Source organism: Carassius auratus, unplaced genomic scaffold (genome assembly GCF_003368295.1).
Source record: "Carassius auratus strain Wakin unplaced genomic scaffold, ASM336829v1 scaf_tig00215163, whole genome shotgun sequence".
NCBI lineage: Eukaryota > Metazoa > Chordata > Actinopteri > Cypriniformes > Cyprinidae > Carassius > Carassius auratus.
Genome location: NW_020527959.1, coordinates 214108 through 237336, shown reverse-complemented (window position 1 = coordinate 237336; position 23229 = coordinate 214108). Strand labels below are relative to the sequence as shown.

Genomic DNA, 23229 nt, shown 5'->3' with positions numbered 1-23229 from the left:
AGCACACGTTTATGAAATATATCAATACAAATGTATATCAATTAGATAAAATGGATAAAAATACATTGCTACCATCCGTGTTGATGCGAAAGAAATGTGAACGATGGAAGTTACTTTCCTTAAAGTGTCTTATTTACACGTGAGACAGAATATTCAGCTGAAAAAAGTTTATTTATTGGATTATGAAAAGCAATACAGTATATTAATATATTTATTTATTTATAATAATAATAATAATAATTGTACTTTTATTATTAATATTTGTATTATTTATGCGTGCGTGTTTTTAATAATAATTTAATTAATGTTTAGTTATTTATTTATTTAGGAATTTTATAGACTTTTCTGGATGTCATCATGCAGGAAAGCTTTTTTAGAGAAAGGTTTTCAGCATATAATGACTTTTTATGTCTGCTTTAGGTCTTTTTTCGATTTATGAGACTTTGTGTGTGTGTGCGTGTGTGTGTGTGTGAGTGGAAGAGAGCCTTGGATTTATGTATTTCACATAAAGAAGTCTTATATGGTTTTGGAATGACATTAGGGTGAGTAAAAGATGACAGGGCCAGGGCAAGATGAGGTTATACAAACTGCACACATAATAATTATAAAATAATTACCGAAAATGCCATTTATAATACTCTAAGATGGAGTGCATCATCACACTGCAGGACTTCGCCATCTCTGCTGTGAGATGTCATGTCAGCTGCCCAAATGACAATATTGTGTCACCGTAAACGCACGCCCAAATTCATTTTCTCAACAAATCCACATTTGAAAACACTTGCTTTTGTCCTGATGAGACCGAAACAGATGTTGCCCTGATTATGTCCCGTGTTAAGTTCACAAAACCCAATGGAAAAGGGGGATTTGCAGTGCTGATTAATTATGTAGATGAGAGCTTTACATGTTCTCTACAAAGAGTGAGCTGTGACACCGCTGGATACAAAAGCCTCTCAATATGAGTCGGTTTATGAGTAATCAGAGCACAATAAGGAATAAATTAGCATTATAGCAGGCGGTAGGACAATGGTCTTCCTGTGGCTTCACGCGGCAGAACCACACGCCGGGGCCACACAGTGAGAATGCTGTTCCGCGCAGGATTATTCTGTGAATCTCACCTCAGAGGCACCGGCGATACGAGCTTGTTCGGCTTAATTAGTTTGCTACTAGCAAAGTAACTGTGGAGAGTGAATGAGGGAGGTCAGGGACTGAGATAGAGCACTTAGGATTGTCCCGTTAGCTGAGCCAGATCAGTCTGGGCTCCTGAGAGGGGCTTATGGAGGCCCCCTGCCTGTCAAACACACACACACACACACACACGCAGACTGAGACCCTGCTGAGACATCAGTGGCTGTTCATGCTGCTAAAGCCATCAAACCCGTACACCAACAAAACCGTCAGAATCCAGGCTTAAATGAAGGAATCGTGACGTGTATTATGCAATTATGAAGATATATGTGACAAAACACTGACTGCTTGTATGACTATATGACAGTTTATTCTTGAGTAGATAGAAAAGAAGGCTGTGCGTGAGTGTTTTTCATCACATATGACTGTAAAGTCAACATGAAATCAAATGTTGAGGAATAAGAAAATTGACCTTGTTTACTACATGTTACTGGACTTATTTTGTATGATTATCAGTGCATATTATTCTGAAGTTTAAAAGAAGAAAATTATCTTCCTACCATACTTGCCCACAGGGGCGTTGCACAAGATCCCGGGCCCCATGCATAGGCAGTCCTGATGGGCCCCACATGAAAATATCCAGGAAAAATAAAATATATTCCGGACTTTTCAAGGGCCCTGTCTTCCTTTGGGGCTCTGGTAATCAGTACTGGTTTTACCCTCAGTCCGACGCCCCTGCTTGCCCATGCCAGACAGAATCTTGAAAATAATGATCTGGACAACTAGAATTTGGATGCTTGAATAATGAAAAGAAAGTTATTTATTAATATTTACTTAATTTCTTTTTTTAGTTTTTTTTTTTTTATATAATAGAAAATGTTTGTTTGTTGAGATACTTTTATTTATTTGCGTAAATATTTGCATTTATTTTATTGTATTGATATTTGATTGTTTTATTGTTATTAATAATGTTTGTTTCTTGGTTGTTTATAGTTTAATCATATTTATTTAGTAAATTATTTTGGAATTTTAATACTTGTACACCTTTTCTGGATTTTACAATTTTTGTGAAATAAATATATGATTTAATATTTTCTCAGAAAAATAGAAAGTCACACAGCTGACTAATGACAGAATTTTCGCCGTGCAAATTATTCCTCAATATTGATAATCACGTTGTTCTCAAATCTTACTGGTTAATTATGTCAAGTGCTTCTGAAAAAAGAAAAATCAATAGCATATCATCTTGCCAAAGATCTATCTGGTGACAAAGTGTTTGACAATTACAACATCCGCCAGGGCCCAAGTGGCTTCAGGAACGTCCCTCGGCATTAGTTGTTTGTCTCGGGTGTTTTTCTCACTCGTTTTCTCTCTTTCCCAGTGATGAGGCCTCTCTGTGGAGGATGTGGGCTGTCATGTTCCTGCTCTCGTTTTCTCTTAACTTGACACCCCCTCGTTCATTATGCGGCTGTGACATCACCACAAGGGCAATCGTACGTGTTTGATAAACGTGAGGCTCATTAGAGAGAGAGCTGATGTATGACTGCTGTTTGCTGCTTTTGTGGCACGATGTGAAGAGATAAACAATGATGCTGGGTTTCGCTCAAACGCACAAACACGCCGCTATTTCACTCTGATCAGCTGCTCTATTGTAGCCTTAAATGCACATGTGTGGCGTCCCGCAAAAGCAGAGTAACCTTCAGAAACCTGCATTCAGAGCGATCACAACCTTTCCGCCAGGATTCTGAGTTTTGTCTGTGTGAATGCTGTCAATTTCCCCTCTCACAAAGTAGAAAATACCTTAGATGAAGTCTTACACATGTGCTGTGATTGTTTGTCGTTACAGTCCATCTTCGGGCAGACGGTCAGTGGTCCTCCCCAGCTGCCCCTCTTCTACTCACCCATAGACACCGTGGACATCCGTGTGAAGATGTGCGGCATCACATTCCCCAACCCATTCGGGCTGGCCAGTGCTCCACCCACCACCAGCGCCACCATGATCCGCAGGGCCTTCGAACAGGGCTGGGGTTTCGCCCTCACCAAAACCTTTTCATTGGACAAGGTAAATAATGCAAATCAAACTATAGTGTTTGTTTTGTATTTTCAGAAGAGACAGTGTAAAATTTTATTGTTTTTCATACCTCAGGGTTTTCAAACTTCTAATGCCAAGGACCCCAGATATGACAGTCCCCATTTTTGTAAAAAAAAAATATATATATATATATATATTATTTTTTTATTTATGTTATTTTAAATATATTTGCGTACTGGTTTTATAACCATATTTTACCATATTCTTTATTACCATTCATTACTACATTTTTACGTGGAACCCCTATAAATTATTTATTTTATTTTGTTTATTTCATTTTAAATATATGTTCATGTTGTTTTTATTACTATTGTTTACTATATTCCTTATTACTAATCATGTCATTATTATATGTAGGGGCCTTACTGTGCGTTCACACCGCCGGCGTCTGGTCGCTCTGGCCGCTCTGCTCACGACGCTGCAGAAAGATTCGTGAGTGCTCAGACGCTCTGACGCTCTGATCGAATGCTTATTTTGTATTTAAAGCGGCCGCAAAGCAAACAAGCTTGTTGATCTCGTGCAGACTAACCACAAGTAGAGTAGCGTTATAAGTTAACCTCATCAAATATTGTTGTGGACGAAATATTAAGATCCTTTACTTAAAATGAACAATCTCAGACACCTTGGTCCACGTATCACTTTTAATAATTTTTTTTTATGTTCCCGTACGCAAACAGGGACACATCATAGATAATTGCAAACGCGATAAAAGCAATAATCAACCTGTCTCCTCCATTGTGCTTGGGAACTAATGATCGGAGCTGCGTTCTCTGGAATCCTCTCAAGCGGTGGACTTCTACGTTCCGATTGGTTGCTGCCCAACCCCGTCATAGCTCATTACCATAAAGTTGCCTTGATTTAAACTCTCCTCGACGCTCTCAACGACCAAGTCGTGCCGTGCCGCTCCTCGCCGCTGCTCGACGCAGGCTTACATTGAAAATCAATGACTTCCGGCCGCTTTGACGCTCTCGACGCCGGCGGTGTGAACGCACAGTTAGACCTTAGAAAGTATTTTCAATTTTAGTATTATTTATTTAGTATTGTAGTATTAATTCATCAATAAGCGTTTAGTTTTATATTTTCAGTTTTCATTTTTAAATATTTATTTAGTTTTATTTTTTCGAATATATTTCTATTTAGCTTTCTCATTTTAGTTTTAGTAATTTTATTAACTTTAAATAATTAATATACTTTATTTTTATTATAATGGCATTTCTGTTCAGTTTTTATAGTTTCATCTAATATTTTAATTAGATTTTATTTTAGCTTTAAGTATCTGCATTGTCTCCAGTGTTTGTCCTCAAGTTCCTACAAATAAAAATATTATTTCAAATTGCATGCAATAAGACCATTGATCTGTAACATTAAAGTAAACATGAAACAGCATTCCCTATTTGAATCCCCCAATTTTAGTTTCGATATCTGAAACATTTAAAACAGAATATTTAATATGAAAAAAATTTAGAAATGTTAAACAAAATGGTCAATTTAGCATTAATGTTAACCAGCAAGTCTAGGAAATTTTTGATAAGAATTGGCTGATTTCATATTGAAATTGTTTTGATTGCATGCTGTGATGTCATGACAAATCTGAACATTGATTTGAGATCTCTTGTGAAACTTCATATGAGACACGTGAGATTACTGGGCCTTTTTCTTAAAAGCACTTGTCTCCATTTAATCACTTTTGTCATAAAAGCTCTCATTGTGTTCCTTCGTTTTCCATCCAGTATCTCAAGTAACATTTATAGTGTATTTTTTGTAGACTCTTATTTGATTCAATTAACAGATGAATCTATAGAGAGAAAGGTGATATGACACCGTGACAGATGTTATTTTCACCTCCTCTTTATTTTGTGCTTAAAGCCATTTAAGTGTGATTACGATTTGTTATGATTATAAATGTTGTCGCTAAAATGAACATGCAATCAAATTGTTTGAATTATTCTTTTTCAATGTTAAAGAATCAGATTTGGTATGAAAACTAACAGTTACGATTCAAAAACGGGTTTTATTAACTTGAAATATTCTCTCTTTTTAGCAAAGTCAATATTAATCAGGTATATATATGTTTGTTCTGTGGTTATTTTCTCATTAACAGCACTAGGGATATTAAATGAAAATAAATAAAAGCTAAATAAAAGAAGCCCCTAAAAGACAAGCACTTAAACTTGTGATAGACATTGCTTATAGTAATGCAGCGAGTTCCATATGCTGCTGACAGGAGGCAGGAGTGGGAAAGACTGAGTCAAATATATTTTTTTTTTCCGAGCCGTGGTCCTCGGCACTCAGCTGTTTTCAGACGGTGAGGGACAGCATGTGAAGTGTGTAAATGATGTTTCTCCTGCTCTGATGTGTGAGTGAGTGATGTAGCTGTTCCTGTTTTATAGACCCCTGCCACCTGCCTCTATTTCTGCTTTTATAAACTGTGTGCCGGCCCTTCGGAAAAGGTCAGCTTTTTATTTCCAGAGACAAACAGCAGTGGGAGGGAAGAGGTGGTGCAGCGACGTAGACATCATTTCGGAAGTGAGAGGGACAGAAGTGTCAACAGTATTTATTTATTGGTGTACAGGTTTGATTTTTTTCTTATCTCTTATTTTTAATTGGTTAGGAAATCAAATTTGTACTATACATTTTTTTTCTATATTTTCCTTATGACAATTGTATGATTGGTTTATATACTACAAACACTTTTTGTCAACTTTTATCACAGAATAATGCGGAAAATTTATTTAGTAGTTTCTTTACTGCAATAAATGATAGACCCAGTTAGCACTGCATTATTAATATATTTAGTTTTTCACCTGGAGATGCAACACACATGAACCATGTATTGTTGCAATCTAGCGTTTATCATCTTCAGGATTCATTGGTCAAAATGTTTCTGCTATTTATATTTAGTTTCGCTGCAGCTATAGCTGGATGCCTTTGTCCATATTAGAAATTTACTGGTATGTCTTAAAGGGATACTCCACCCCAAAATTAAAATCTTGTTATTAATCACTTAGCCCCATTTGGTTAAAAACCTGTAAAGCTTAGTTCATCTTCGGAACTCAATTTAAGATATTTTGGATGAAAACCGGTAAGCTTGTGACTGTCCAATATACTGCCAAGTAAATTTCACCATCAAGGTCCAGAAAAGTATGAAAGACATCATCAAAATAGTCCACCTGCCATCAGTGGTTCAACCGTAATGTTTTTTTCCCGTACAAAAAGTATTCTTGTTGCTTCAGAATGTTACTGTTGAACCACTGATGGCAGATGGAAGTCATGGCCTAGTGGCTAGAGAGTTTGACTCCTAACCCTAAGGTTGTGGGTTCGAGTCTCGGGCCGGCAATACACAACCTAGGTCCCCTTTAGCAAGGCACTGAACCCCCAACTGCACCCCGGGCACTGCAGCATTAATGGCTGCCCACTACTTTAGGTGTGTATAAACATTGTGTGTGTGTGTGTGTGTTCACTGTTCTGTGTGTGTGCACTTTGGATGGGTTAAATGCAGAGCACGAATTCTGAGTATGGGTCACCTTACTTGGCTGTATGTCACTTTCACTTCATGTCTTTCATACTTTTCTGGACTTTGACAGTGTAACTTACTTGGCAGTCTATGGGACAGTCACAAGCTTCCCAGTTTTCGTCCAAAATATCTTAAATTGTGTTCGGAAGCTGAACAAAGCTTTTACGGATTTGGAACGACATGGGGGTAAGTGATTAAAGACCAAAGTGTCATTTTGGGATGGAGTATCTCTTTAAGTTAATTACTTCTATGAGTCCATTTTGGACTTTCTGTGCGACAGCGCCCTCCGGCTTTGAGTATGAATGAAACTACAGGATACACAACAGGGGAGGTAATGTTCCCATCGCCTTATTTTAGATACGAATAAAACATCAGGCCAATCATAGACTGTCTTGTTTCTTTGCATTTCAATGTACATTTATTCACACTGGCACTTGAAAACATCTTTGTGAAAACACTTGCCCCCACCTCCTCCGCGTATTCTACACCCGGTGGAAAGAAAGAGTTAAAGTGGAAGCTGGAAATTGCACCCATGTTTGTTTACCTTGGGAGCTCGGTGCACCATCTGGATGTTTTGCCCAAGATCACATTACCTTCCCTCTCTGACAACCTTCTTTCTTGACTAAAAGAGGAAGTGGACGACTGACAGTTGGCTGCAAAGTTGTCTGTTTGAACTTTGTAGCTCGTGTGGATTCCCCACCCCACCCCCTTCTCTCTCGAGTCCTGCTTTACTCTTGACATTTGTAGATGCCAGATTGGGCTGTAATATACTGTTGCATCTATTGCCTGCAAGCATATGCCGAAATACCACCTGATATCTCTGTAAACAGAAATCATATTATTCTTTATTGTGTGCTTAGTGGGAGAGATTGTAAGGGGGCTTTTCTTTGGGGAAAAAGGATAAAGAAGTTCTTAATGTCAATATGAATGAACAGCCGCTACACCGCTATCACCCGCCTTAAACACAGGGGATTTCTCTTTTTTATATCGTGTTTTTTTTTGTTTGTTTTGTTTTTCACTCCATCCCCCCATATCGTAACATTACCGCCACATGCTATTGATAGAATTTGAGATGCTTAGAGCATTGTCTTCGAATATGAGAATCTTCACGCTTTTTGGTCTCGTCGCTTTTGCTCAGCATTGGTAATTAGCTCGGGTTGCACGCTAGATCAGCGGAGAACTGCCTAACAAAGCTCTGTGACCATTAATTAGGATTAATGAACTGTATAGCACATGCAAACGTGTTGTTTTCTTGCTACTCCTTTGAAAAAGAGGGCGAAGGATGCCATCTTCCAAATGACCCGCTTGAATTACATCCTTTTTTCATGAATTATGTTTATTTGTTGTTGTGCATCACACCATATACAGTAGTGTTAGATATGTGATTGATGCGTTTGGCCCGTTTCGGACTGATTACGGATCCGTAGGCTACCTCCAGGGCTGAAGGCAACTGAGCCCAATTAGCTTTTTGACTGGACAAGTCTGGTTAAATCACACCTGTAATTGGAGCTAACCTGATTAATGGCAAATGCACCAGTGTGCCACCAATCAGCACCTCCAAAGGGACCTGTAGGTGATACTTCTAGCCGTTGGATTTTATACTTGTGCACTAATAGTTCCTTTGTGTCTTTCACGTGAGATTTCCAGCACTTTAACCTGTAAGAAAAAGAAATGATTGCTGTTGACCCGCTAGACTCCCGCCCACCATAGAAAGCTCTTAAACTCTTTAACTTTATCTTAAAAAACTTTATCCGCACATCGGTCTATTCTTGAACGTGCCTTCTCACCTCGGCGTAGGAGGATTTAGTGGGCAAATCTGAATGAACTAAATATTAAGACAGACTCTCAACTTTTTTAACCGCGGTTAAAAACAAAAGAAATGGCACAGGGAATCCGGCACACACGCAAACACCCACACATTTCCTGTACGTCTCAGATCGAGGTTTTTACTTTAATGAGAAGTGTTGGATGAAGCTCCATGGTAACACAGATGAAGTGTGATGTGTCCCCTCACCCCAACACACACTATTGTCACTTGCTCTCTCGGCGTCTTCTGCATGGCTTTATATGTCTCTCTGCTAATTAGCAACCGAGATTTAATCAACTGCAGCATTTTTATCAAGAACAGAAAGGTTAAAGGTCGTGGACCTCACACGCGCACTCACAATACACACGGACACACCCTCTTACGGTTTGAGTGTTTAATAGGTGGTGCTGGTGATGTGTAATTCTGTAAATGAGCATTTCGTCGCGTTAAAGGGCTACAGGTCTCAGGGTGGGATAATGAGATATTCTGTCAGTTTTGTTCTCATCAAGCTTGTATCTCACAGCTAAGGCTCAGTCTGCAATGGACTTTTTATTTAATTTTTTTATTTACATACAGTATTTATTTTCTGATATGGATCCATGTTTATAGCTTTGGACTTAATCTATATATATTGTTCAATTTGAATTGGTTTAAACTAGAATTATATTTAAACACCAGTATTTTTTTTTTTGGCTTGATTAAACACAAAGCTTCATATGCATGTGTTAAATGACGAATAGAAATAAAAACACGACTATTAAGTTTTCTTCACTGGTACTGAGGAGAGCCGTTTCTGTTGCTTTAGATTGCTCGCTGTAGCTGGAGATTGGCACAAACCAGCATGCACTGTATTCAGGCTCATTTCCATTTCACACCAGCAGGAGAGAATTCTGGGATGGGGGCCCCCTGAGAGTATTTGGAAGTGACACGGCCATTTCTGCACTTCCAGCTCTGTGACAGAGTTAAAGCGGAGAGATGGATAGCCTCCCATAGCTGCATGCTGGCCTGCTGTGAAGAGAGAGAGAGAGGGAGAGAGAGCGCAAAACAGCTAGCACAACTCTATTGAGGGTCCCTACACATGCACACACACTCACTCACTTAAAAAAAATGAATTATTGTTTTTTGCTAAAGCTGATTCTGATTTCATGAGTGCATGATGGTCATATATTGCTGACCGTGTCATTTTATAGTTTAACTTTGCAAATGAGGTATACACAGTTTCTTTAAGTAAAATGTGAAAAATGAAAAATGTACACAGTTCCACGCTCTGGCAGCCGTCGAGAAATGTAAAAATCTAGTTCGGGCTTCATTATGTCTGCTTTCTTTGAGACACAATGCTCTCTAATAACAGTCTTTGTACTAGTGGCTTAGCTAGAGTGGCTGTTGACGAGAGGTTTTTGACCGAGAACTAGCTCATGATTGCACTGTAAAATGTATCATTATTGTCCTCACGCCCCCTGTTTAATCACAGATCGTTGAAGAGGATTCTCTCGTTCTCCCCTCAGGGAAAACATCTCGAAGATGCGTTTGGAATGCAGAGGAGCCGTCTGCGGTGATGGGGGACAGACCGTCCCCATCTCGCACCCACCTCGCACTTAACTAACATGTGTCTTTCGTTGTACCCGTCTCATCAGTCGTGATTATGCTGTGCCTCCGTGCAGTTGGCATGCATTAGGGGAGGGGATGAGAAAATAAACAACTAAGGTGCTTTTCGACTCCGGAATAAGCAGTGGAAAAGTGGGTCTGTCAAAGCAGTCACTACGATCTGAGAGGTGTTGACTAATTGCCTGCTAATTACACAGTAAATTGTCTAATTAAGCTGATGGTTAATTAGGGTAAGCTTGCACGGCAAGTCTTGTGGATGTCGCTCTCTCTCTTTCTTTCTTTCTTTCTTTCTTTTTTTTTTGTTTGTTAACAGAGAGAGAACGAGAGAGATTGTGGCTTGCCCGGAAACCTGGCTGTGTAATTGGCACACTGGCAGTGACTGGCGGTTAACATGACACAGAGAGGTGATAGAAGTAAAGACTGACAGAATCGGGGGTTTGCGGCAAACAGCGCCACTTGTCATTTGTGCAGGGACCCGAGTTGCGGCCCCCCTCATGTCGCCAGCGATGCTGTGACAGCCAACAGTATTGCACTCAACCAAACTCATCAAAACCCACTTGTGCTCCTTTTTCTATCCTTACAGAATCCTTGGCCTGCTGCTTTTAGACCAGCTTTTGTGTCTTACAGTGGGAGCCAAAATCTGTTTTTTTTTTTTTTTTGCTATCTGAAAACAAATTTTTAAGTTATAAAGTGAAGATAAAAATATGCATTTCAGATTTCAGCACTATTTCTAGGTCACCATCAAAGCAAACTTGCGACCATTTACATTGCATTGACAAAACCATGTATTAAGACATTCTATAATTCAATAATTTTGTAATTGAACTTTCCACTCTTATAATGAAAATGTTCTATGTTTTAATAAAAAAAAAAAATAACTAGTAGTCTCAGATTCTCAAATTTAATTTAATATAATAATATATATATATATATATATATATATATATATATATATATATATATATATATATATATATATATATATATATATATATATATATATATATATATATATATATATTTTTTTACAATTTAATGATTTTTTTATTTATTATTTTTTACCTATTTCATTCAATTGTTTATTTTAATTTTCCAACCGTTTTGTTAACTTTTTGTCTCTGTAATAAGTGGCCCATTGCAATCTGGATTTAAACCTTTAAATATTTCAATTCAGTTTTCTATTCAAATTTTACTTCTAAACAAGCATTACAAACAATAGTGTCTTACAGTCATCTTAAACCAGCATGTTTAAAAAAAAATATATACCTACATAAAAAGTATCTAGACATTTAAAATATTGAAATTTAACACCTTTAATCTTCAAACATGTTATATTCGACTTCAAAGTAATTTTGGTATCATACATTTACAAACAAACATATAATTTTGGCACAGTTAGGCATTAGACGTGTCAAAAGAATGTGTGTTGCTGCTGGAGTATGACTCAGATTTATCCTTTTTCATTCTACTTTCAGTTATATTTCTATTTAGATATTTTTCTCAGAAGCAGATGAATGATTGCAAGCCGAGAATCATGTCACGTGTAAACTGCGCCGTCTCATCGCTGGCATTTTGTCAGCGGGTTATCCTGATAAGAGCCGCCTGAAACGGAGAGACGTGATACACGACAAGGCGATTCCCTCAATCTGTCCTGTCATCTAATCAATAGAGACAGAGATAGGGAGACAGTCACTGTTCAATCACTGCTTCTTCAAGTCAACCAGGATGCAGTGAATACTGCCGGCGGAGCAATTCAGCAAACGTCAAAGGTGAAATTCACAACTTTTAGACAAAGACGACACAGCATCCGTAACCTCGGCGTAACTGCCATGTCTATAGAATGAATGGACAAAGAATCACATTTATCACTTCCTGCAAGTCATAGACCAATGCGTTCTCTCTAAAAAAAGGACAAACGAGACCCAAAATGGCAAAAAAACAATACAAAGGATTGAAAAGACGAAAATGGTAAACAATCATGTTTTGTACACACATCTTTTGTGCTCCTTCAGTTTAATTTGAATAAATTACAGACCAAGAAATGGTGCAAGCGTCAAGTGCAAGTTTATTTACCACTTAGTTTCCATAAAAAAAAGCAAAGCACAATACAACAACAGCAAGACAGAAATGACATGTAGAACAACAGACACAGTCCAGTGGTTTGTGTTTATTTAACAAGCAAATTAGCTGAGGTGATGCCGATCGGGGGCATTGTCGTGCAAAAAAAAAAAAAAAAAATGGAAATGAAAAGTCAAGTCCAATCGCCCAGGCTCATTAGCTATAGCTACATGTTTACATTTATAAATGTACCCGTTTAATTGGGAGATCAAAGCGCTCCTCACTACCTTTTGCATGGCTGAAAGGGCAAATAAGTTGAGCCTTGCTGAGCTCTTTAGTCTACTAATTTGATCAAACTCTTCGGTCTTTGGGCGCTTCACTTCCTATAAAGCATGACACCGAGGTGGATGAGTGTTGCTTCCTGTTTTTTCATGTTTCTGTCAGTGACGGCTGATGATCAATGAGCTTGCCGCTCTGTTTTCTGGATTATTTGAAGTGCAGCCTACTAAATCTTTATGTCAGCAGTTTTAACTGCTTCATATACTTTTATTAAGTGCACAGGGTATGGTTGTTGGGTCGTGTGTGAGTATTGCTAGGTTGTTTCATCCAATACTCAATGCAGCAATTTTATGTTGTATAAAATTTAAAAAAAGAAAGTTTGTCTTTAGCTCTCTTCTCTGATGTCTCTGGTGAGTTTACTTTTTAAAGTTTAAAACCTGTTTTCTCAAGGACTTTTATATTGTTGCTCCAAGCGTTTTATGGAAAAGATGTTGCTCAGTGAATGACCTTGTACGTAATAGTTTATTTAGGAGTTATTGAACCAGGAACGCATTTACAATTCATTTAAACATGCTTTTTTTAAAGCAGATGATGAAGCATGATTGTTTTCCATGTTAAAAGAACAATTGGTTCTTAAAATTAATTATAGTATTAAAATACTATATTATATTAGTATTCATTTAATTCATATTCAAATCAAATTTTTAAAATCGCTAATTATTATTATACTATTTAATTCAAATTGAAAAATTCCAAAAATACAAAAAGTAAAAATGTCGTCTCAAGGGTACTTTAACTAGATGATGCCATTCATATGAGTTCTGTTAGTAGTAAAGGTTGGAAACTATTCCCATAGGTTATAACCCTAGTACTATAGATATTTAATATAATAAATCAAAGCCATTGCCGAGTCCCTCAATCCAATACAAATTATGTCCAAGTGAATGTTTATCCCTAAAGCTGAGGGTGACAAATACATTGCATGGTGTAATTTCAGACTTGTTTGTTGGCCTGCGTTGATTGGACGTTCAAAGAGGGAAGCCACGGGCCAGTGCTTGTGACTTCCCTTTGCACCTAAAAAAGTAATTGGTGAAAAGAACTAATGACCAAGCTGACAGACAATATCCCTGTTCATTTATCAAACGGTTAATATCCTCCGTTCTGACTTAAATTTATGAAGTCTCTTTCAGGCGAACTAATCTCACGCACTTCACCGGATTGCCATCATGTTTAGCAGCGCAACATTTCTCCAATAGTAGCTTTTAGTTTGCAATTTGAGTTTTCTTGTGTATGTACAGTATGTGTAGTTAGGCATTGGATTGATTTGTTTTTTTATTTTTTTGAAAGATATTTTATATTTTGTCCAAAAGCATGTGCTATGAATTCAGTGGGTTTATTGACTGCATGAGATTCAAATCACTTTTTACAAAACCAACATTCATTTTCCACGATTCAGTGAATGTCATGCTTGCCTCTTTTCCAGAATTGTTCCTCTGTCTTATTTTAAACAGCATGAGGCCTTGAAACTTAAATAGTTTTTTTTTTTGTTTTTTGTTTTTAATGGAGCAGATTTCTATTCATACGAGTTAGAGGAATGAAAGGCAGTTGTGTCGTATTGTGCCTCTGAGTCCTTTCAATGAAGGAAAGAAAGTTGTCACATGGTATATCAAGGTTCTGCGAGTGCAGATGTGCCTCTGGGATGTTTTCATGGATTCAAGGTTGCTTTGATTTCAAGTGACAGCCATGGAGAGAGGATTAAAGCAGCCATGGAGATCATTGTCCGAAATCTCAGTAGACATCAAGGCGTGAACATATGGAAGAGCTCACCAAACATGCATGCATGCACTTTCAAATAGCTGAACGCACTCCTTTGTGTTTAGAATCCAAATGTCTATACTTCCTTGCGATGACAGGAGGATTAGTTGATGTTTAAAGGTTTGTTTGTGCAGTTGCCATCATGTCACTTGTTGTTTCCATAGGACACAGAAGTAGTTTGTTTGAGGAATGTCCAGGCTGCTCTTACATACAATAAAAAGTGGATAGGGACTAGAGCTGTGATGTTTCAAAAAAGACAAAAGACCAAACTCATTCCATAAAATTACTTGCATGTTTTGTAATGCCTACTTACATTTCTAATGAAATTTACAGTACCATTCTTAATGATTTTGAAAGGAGTCTCTTATTCTCACCAAGGCTGCATTTATTTGATAAAAATACAGTAAAAACAGTAATATTGTTAAATATTATTACAATTTAAAACTGTTTGTATAAAATTTAAGATGTTATTTTTTTTGTGATGGCAAAGCTGAATTTTCAGCAAAATTATCCCCTGGTTTCAGTGTCACGTGATCCTTCAGAAATCATTTGAATATGCTAATTTGCTGCTCGAGAAACATTTATTGTTCTCAATTTTGAAAACCATTTTGCATTTTAATATTTTGTGAAAGCCATGATACATTTTCAAAAAGAACAGCAGTCATTTGAAATGTATGTAAATCTTTACTGTCACTTTCCAATCAATTTTACGTGTCGTGGAATACAATTAATATCTTTAAAAAACAAAAATCAGGATTTGTGATTTGACATAGAAGCCAAGATGACTTAAATAAAAAAAAAAAAAATCTGTTTTATAAATTTCAGCCCATGTGTGTGTCTGTGGGTCGCCTTGATTTGCCAAGTAAGACATGTTCCTGGATCAACATATTTTGATAACCCTGGATCAACATTATTATCCAAAAATATAGATTTAACCCAATCCCTACCCCTAAACCTAACCCTACCCATAAATTATTCCTGAAATCAGTGGGAAATGATTCCTGATTGACAAGAGGGAAGAAACACCTAACCCTGATTGTAAGCCTAAAACAGATATTTCCTGGAAAGTTATATCTCAATTCTGATTGGTTGATTGGAATTTTGTTCCAGAATCAACAAAAATGTTGATCCAGGAAGATGTTGTTCTTTGGTGAAATGTGTGCGTTTTCCCACAGAAAGAAAATATCCTAAATGTTTAATTTTAATGTGAACTCTCTTTAAGAGGGTCTAAAGTCCAATGTCACTCATATTTACAGGAACAACATGTTTAAAAAGTATCACGCACCACCCCCCACAAAAAAAAAAAAAAAAAAAAGCATGATTTACTCATTCATGTAATTCCAAATCTGGATTACACTCCTTCTACTGTGGAACAAAATGAACATAAATGTTTAGAAAAAAATGTCTGTGTTATTTCAGTGTTGCACAGAAGAAACTCATACAAGTTTGGAACAACATGAGGCTGAGTAAATGATAAATGAATGTTCATTTGTGGGTAAACTATCCCTCGTGATCAAGGTGGTACACCATAACTGCAGCTTTACTCTCTCTGTCTCTTTCTTTTTATTTAATTAAATAATTTTTTTTCTTTGGTGTTCTGTGTCGGTTGGCCTGGGTATGAGGAAGTGAACCAGCCGGGGTTTGATTTTTCTGTCATGGCTATTTATAATGATTAATGCCCCGACTTGGGGCCACTCAGTATAATTATGGCTCTTCAAGATTTTATTATTCTATTTGTCTGCTCTCCATCCTGCAGTGACTCTAAGGGCCCCACAGAAATCAGATACAGTACCAGTGCAAATGTCATCAACAAAAGCGTGCTACTTTTCTGTTTTGGAGTCATTTTTAAAAGATATTTCCTTTGGGAAGGGAAGGGAAGGTTTATGTGGATCTCTTAACTTCGCCATAATCCCTTTTTTTTTCTTTTTTTTTTCATCCTACTGAATAGCAATCATGATTCTAACACATCTGTCATCATAACAAGTAAAATAATATACACATCCCGTAGTCATTTTGCAGTGTTATTCTTTGTGTTTGTGTGAGTGTGGTTCTTGCATACTATAGTTATACAAATGCAGTGAGAGGAGACTAATCTCGCAGATCAATTCTGGTGATGCAGGCTGTCTGGAAAGCAGGTACGATCCATGCCGAATGCTGAGTGTTTCACCCAAATGAGTCTATAATGCATTTAACAAGCAAGACTGATGGTGTAATTTGCATTAGAGTAAGGCTTTGTGTTTTGTGTCAAAGGAAGGCTGACACAGCTAGTGCAGGTGTTTTATGTTAAAAACATATGCTTAATGAACTAGCTCTTCTTATTGAGACAGTACAGTGAGACCACAATGAAAATCTGGGTTTCAAAGTCTAAGTTAAACCTGGAAATAAAGTTTTTAGATTTTTTTTTTTTTTGATTGCACCATTAAATGTCTTGCCTCGTTCTTACAATCCAGACTCCCGGTAAGAAACTGCATGCATTGTCCCTGCAGTTTTGATCTTCTGAAATAAGACAATTACCGCGGGATGCTGGATCTGAATAGCAAAGCATTTGATATGGTATTAGTTCAAGCCTGTGGTTTAATGTGCGGGATTATCGGCCATTGAGCAGTATATTCCGCACTTGATCTCCCCTGCGTGTCTAGAGAGGGGGAGAGCAAGAGATGGATGGGGAACAGCAGCGTGCATCTTCCTCGGGATAATGATACGTGTAAGGAGAAACAGATATTCCGTTGCTGTGTCGTTTCAAAGGTGGTTTGTAAAAACATGCTAAAATATGCAGATGATCGCAGTGAACGTCAGTGCAGTAGTGAATTATGATGGTATGATCATACATCCAGACTCTATTGCTTGTATGCAGTCTGTTCATGTGGCAGTGTGAGGTCAGAGTACAGTATATTCTCATTAGTATGTGAAAGCGTGTGGACACGGGTCGTGATGTTAGCACGAGTGTGTGAGCGGGCGGCGGTGTAGTCTGCTGCATTTTGATTAGTAGTTCTTGCATGTGTCTGCTTCTGAAAGCCTGTTTGTTGTACAGGAGGATTAGGGGCCTGTTGTTCTGTGATAAAACGTTGTTAGCTCAAAAACACACATGCAATGGTGAGCGAGACTGAGCCTCTGTAGGGGGAAAAAAAAGAATAATGGTCCTTCCTTCATTTCCTCACAAGTCACAGTCTGCGAATGGTCAGTTGGAGCCCAAGTGGACAGAGTCCTTACAAAAACCAGCATAGAGCCAGAGGGTGTCCAGCCACGTGCAGTGGGGTCTAAAGTAGGGCTGTCAAAATTGCTCAAAAATGACGTTCGAATATTCCCTCTAAAAAATACACGAATATTCGAACTATTCGAACATCTGGTTGCGCATGTTGTCAATGATGCGCATTACGTCAATAACAGGACAAAATAATACAAAGAGACATAAATACGTGTATAGATAGTCTATTTAAGTTTAAACATATATGACAACGTATTACCTAAACAAAAACAATGAAATCAACTAATGGCCAAGACTGCAGACCTCAAGCTCTCTCACCCTCACGTTCTCTGCGCATAACGGTTTAAATGAACAAACAAATTTTTGTGCAAGCAATTTAAGGTCACGACTGTTGTCCCAAATATAGCAGGCTTCATTCAGTGATTGAAACAAATATTATTAATATTAATTGAAGTTTTACAGCATATAGAACTGACATTGAATGCTCCGAGCGAGCTGTGCTGTGGTAAACATGGACCTTTTCGTTGACATGAAACGATAAATAATCAAACCTCGGATCCATTGCTTGACAGAACTCCCTGAAGCGTGCCCCATCCGCGATACTGATCGGTCTTATGTCCTTACAAATGAACAAAATTATTTTATCCGTTATGGCCTCTTGTCGTGTTGCAGACAAAGAGCTTGCGGCGGGCGCTGCAAAGTAACGTTAAGTGTCAAAACGTGACTGTTTAGCTGGAGTTCCACACATTATGCCATGCTCATTTGGGTGCACATTTTTGAGATGTGACCTCATGTTGCTAGTGGTCGAATGGTATGCTAACTGTATCTTAAATAGCTTGCATACAACTTGCGGGTCAACAATTTTACCTCATTTTCTCTGCTGCGGTCGATTTGGGCTCTGCACTTGCTGGCATCTTCCATGAAGACGTGTCAACTTTCAGCAATGATTCTGTGCCAGACAGTGCAACTCTTGTGACCTGTCCCTGAACCCTCAGGCGCGCTAGATGCGCCCACTCGCAAAGCAGACAACCACACCTCTACTACCGCCGGCCTTTTTTTCCACATTTTTTTAATTCGAATATTCATTTTCACCTTCGAAATTCATTTTTTTAAACTATTCGAATACATATTTGAATTTAGAATATTCGTTGACAGCCCTAGTCTAAAGGCTGAGAGCACCAGTGAAAATGCTTTCATGATTAGCATACAAACCTACATGACTTGCTTCAGTAGAACAAAAAAGGTGGATGTTTGTAAATATGTTTCCTAGCCACTCATTTCAATACAATGAAAATAATTGAAAGGGCTATAAAAGTATCATAAAAAGATCAATCTAGAGTTGATTTTTTGAGTCTGAGCTTTTCAGTGAATCAGTTTGTCCAGTTCACAAACCAGTCTAAATGATTCATTTAAAAATTGGAGCAATTTGTTCCAATTTGAATTACATGTGTACTAATCAAATTGATTCAGATTATTTGGGGGGGGGGGTGAGATCTTTTCAGTTAATCGGTTGATCCAGTTTTAAAAAACGGAATTATTTGTTCACTAGATGGACTGTTTTGGTTATTTCAAAACCACTCTGGATGATTTGTTTAATAATTGGACTGATCTGTTTCCTTTGAGTGAAATATTTTCAATGAATCAGTTGATCCAGTTAAGAAACGTTTATATGTTTGCTAATCAAGCTGATTTGGTTATTTTGAATCAGATATTGTGAATTATTGATCCAGTTCACAAACCCAGTCTGAAAGATTTGGTTCTTGTCATTCAGATCTTTTCAAGGAATGAGTTGATCCAGTTTACAAAACAGGTGTGAATAATACTGTATACTAATCGGTCTGATTCCAATCTGATATTTTGAGTAAATCAATTGATCCAGTCAACTAAACTGATCTGAAGGATTCATGAATGAAAGTGGACCATATTTATGACATTTTAGGAGTTTGGTCTTCATTCATTCATTGTAATTGCTTGGAGTAGAATTCTAATTCAATAAATATTTATTACAATTTTGTTTTAGCTAATTTCAGGTTAAAATTGGTGGGAAGAAGAGAAGAAATCATAGATTTATAACATGATCTTAGACATTTGGACCCCACTGTGGGTTGAAACAGAGACCCATATGATATGTCCATCGCGGGCAGGTTTTATCCCGTCTTCTGCTGCTGGTGGCAGTCATGCATATTAACACTCTGGTCTGTGTAGAGGAATGAATTTACGTCTCATGTCCATCGGCGCTCGTCTTTGGGAATCCAATTTGCATTGAGATGCATGCTGGGAAGGAGAGAATGGGAAAGGGAGCATGTGTATGCGTGCGTGTCTTATCTCCCGTCGCTGTGTGCGGCACCTGTTTCAGCATGCCAGACCTTTGTCTTTGGGTAATTTTCATGGTTTCTAGTTGCTTAATATTAAATGTCCTGTTCCACCCTCGCCTGATAATCCAAAGCGCCAGCAGCCAAGTGTTCGTCACGGATTCATTAAACATAGACTTCCAGATTGGCCTGGAGCTGATGGGATGGTTGTCTGAATTCCCAACAGAGTCTTCACTAGAGGGCCGCAACACTTTCATTAAAGTAAAGGAGCGTCTTTATCTTTAACCACAAGCCATGTATGAAAATGTCACTCGTCAGACAGAGCTCAAACAGTGCATTGAACCAGACACTTTGAATTTTTTTATGTATCTGAATCAAATATCCGCTAGCAAATTGTAATAAGTGTTCTGAACAGAACATCGTCTTGTTATAAATGATGCACTGAAATCAGAAATGTAAGTGTTGTGGCTTTTAGTCCGTGTATGTATATTAGCTTTGATGTCTGTATGTGTACTCCTAAACCTAAAATAAAAATAAATGCATAATAATAATAATAATAATAGTTATTTTATTATTGTTATTATGAAAATGTATATGATCTATATAATGAAATGATTCAATAATGTTTATTTATTGCGTTTTTTTTATAAATATTTTGTTTTAGTTTACGTATATGTTTGCTTATTTATTTTGCTTGTTAATCCACCTAGATTATTAAAGTGTTAAAAGTAAATTATTAGTAGTAGCATTACATTTTTATTTTATTATTATTATCATATATATATATATATATATATATATATATATATATATATATATATATATATATATATATATATATATATATATATATAGTGTTGTGTGTAGTTACCAGGGCATCGAAATCTAGTTGCTAAGAGCTTACAAGTGTTTTTAGTGTATTTTTAGACAGTTGCTAGTGAACTAGAGCATTGCTTATCATAGCCTCTATATATTCTCATCTCTAAATATGGCTCATATCTCTATTGCAGTATGACTTTGGTGTTTTGTTCTGTTTTCTTCTGTTTATAGTCCACCAGGTGAAAATGGGAAGTCTGTTCACACCTCTTCTCAACAAGCTGCATGATTTGAGATGTCATTCATGTCCACAGCACAAACTACACGTTTAATACTAAAAGTTGCAAGTTTGTTCCGATCCCTAAGCATAAGTATGGGCAATTACAATAATGATTTAATTACTTGCAAGCACGAGAAATAAATAAACTTATGTACAAATTAATTCAAATGAATTAAAAATCCGTAATGAATAATACAAAAACAAACCACACATTTGGAGCCTCACTTCTAAATTAGATTTATGCTAATTAGATCACATTTTCAATGAAAGTTCCTTGTCTCCATGGCTTGAAAAGTGTTCAAATGTTGTAAAATGAAGTTTGCGTGCCATTATTATAATTGTTCTGTAACGGCGTAGGTTCTAATTAGGATATGCAAAACGTCCTCTCACACTGTTAAATTATGATGGATAGTTTATCAGAGTTCAAAGGATTAAGCTGTCGCTCCCTTTTGTTTGTTCTGGTGAGTTTATCGGTTCAGTTTTCACAGCAAGAGAAGATGACGAAATGCAAAATGTAATTTCTTAACCCTTTAGCCTCTAAGCACCGCAGATTTTAGACACATTGGATTAAAACGAGTCTCTCTTTGTCTTTAATTAATGAGGCTTGCTAAGAATTAGAACAAACCCCTAACCTTCAGTGTTAAACGTCAGCGCATATCTGGTCCTTCACCGTTTGTGCTAAAGACATGAATGATACCTCAAATCATGAAGCTTGGGGGAATTTCTTTTCTACATTACACAGAGTCCTAAAATGTATACAGAGACCAGAATATCTTTAACTCTGAGAAAACCATAAACTCTTAAAAAAATAAAGGTTCATTATTGGTATATATAGTCTCACGAAGAACCTTTAACATCCATGGAACACTTTTAAAAATAAAGGTTCCAAAAGAGTGTTTTCACTGTGATTCAGTAGAAGAACAATTTTAGGTCCCTCAAAGAACCTTCCAGTGAACAGTTATTAAAAGAACCATTTTCTACCAAATGTTAATAATCCATAGAACATTTTGTGGAATGGAAAGGTTCTATGGAAGTTAAATGTTCTTCATGAACCCATCAATGCCAATAAAGAACCTTTATTTTTAGGAATGAAAGGTTCTCTATTGTGTAAAGAGGTTCTTCTTTGTCATCGCTGCCAAAACATGTAAATATAAACTCAGTTTGTCATTTGCACATAGGTTTGAAATATGACGTTGAAACAGATTTCGTGGCCAGACCCCAGAAGATGCATCTACGTACATTGGTGAGAGCATCAGTTCATTGGCTTGGTGGAACCTCATATCAAGGGCCAAAGCCATTAGCCAATAGCTGTTCACTGGATGCCAGGATCCTCACGACTCTGCCAGCTTCATTAGCTGGGCTTCTAATTTAGCGTGTGAACTGATTACTGTCCGGCCACTATGACCTGTACTCTGTACATCCAATCAGAGATGAATATTATAGCAGTCTGGCAGGGAATCCTTTGGGACACTAATGCAAAAAAAAAAAAAAAAAAAAAAACACATTTTCAACCGCAGCTTAATGGAGTACAGAGAACATCTATCAAGGCTCTTGGGCATGCTGGTACTTTTGAGAAAAAACAAGACTCTGCTACATGTATAAAATGTAGTCTGGGAAAGTGTGTGAAAGGGAAGATATTAGTGTGAACTGATGGATGAATGACTTTATTTTGTAATGTAAAAACCCTTTTTATTTTTGTTCAAGTAGACTTCATTTACCCTACTGCACGGCACGGTTTCAAATGTGTATGATTAAATATGAATTTAGCTCCACTTCAAAGCCCCCTTTGGGAAGAGGGAAGGAGAAATAACGCTATTGAATTTGTGTCATGAATTTCTGTAGAATATGGTCGTAATTTTCTACAATATGTTGTTCTGCACAGAAATTATAGCCTCGGAGCATATTTTACAGCAGTGGAGTCTGTTGGGATAGTCGAATTTGTAGGTCTGGCTTAACAGTGTGGGTCTTTTCCCCTAACACGCTAATTATTAGTCATTAATGGAGGTGGCGTGAGGTCATGTACCTATGAGGGAGTTTTTGATCTGAATGGTAACTGCATAAGTCCAAACATTTTCTCTCTATCTCTTTTTTTTTTTCTTCATGCAGGATTTGGTAACCAATGTGTCTCCACGTATTGTGCGTGGAACCACTTCCGGACCAATGTTTGGTCCCGGGCAGGGCTCCTTCCTGAACATTGAGCTGATCAGTGAGAAGACGGCTGCCTACTGGTGCAAGAGTGTGACGGAGCTCAAAGCTGACTTTCCTGACAATGTAAGTTGGACACAAGCACAGATCACATGACTTGAATGAAAGCCAAA

At 37.3% G+C, this 23229-nt stretch overlaps 1 protein-coding gene across 2 annotated transcripts in view; it reads left to right on the top strand.

The window, feature by feature from the left end:
- The window catches only part of LOC113093832 (dihydropyrimidine dehydrogenase [NADP(+)]-like), a 149836-nt gene that overhangs the window by 71660 nt on the left and 54947 nt on the right, over positions 1–23229 (top strand). For both annotated transcript variants that reach the window (XM_026259409.1, XM_026259410.1), the window contains 2 exons: positions 2975–3190; positions 23018–23182. In XM_026259409.1, coding sequence (XP_026115194.1) covers positions 2975–3190; positions 23018–23182 — 381 coding nt within the window. The remainder of the gene's footprint in view (positions 1–2974; positions 3191–23017; positions 23183–23229) is intronic.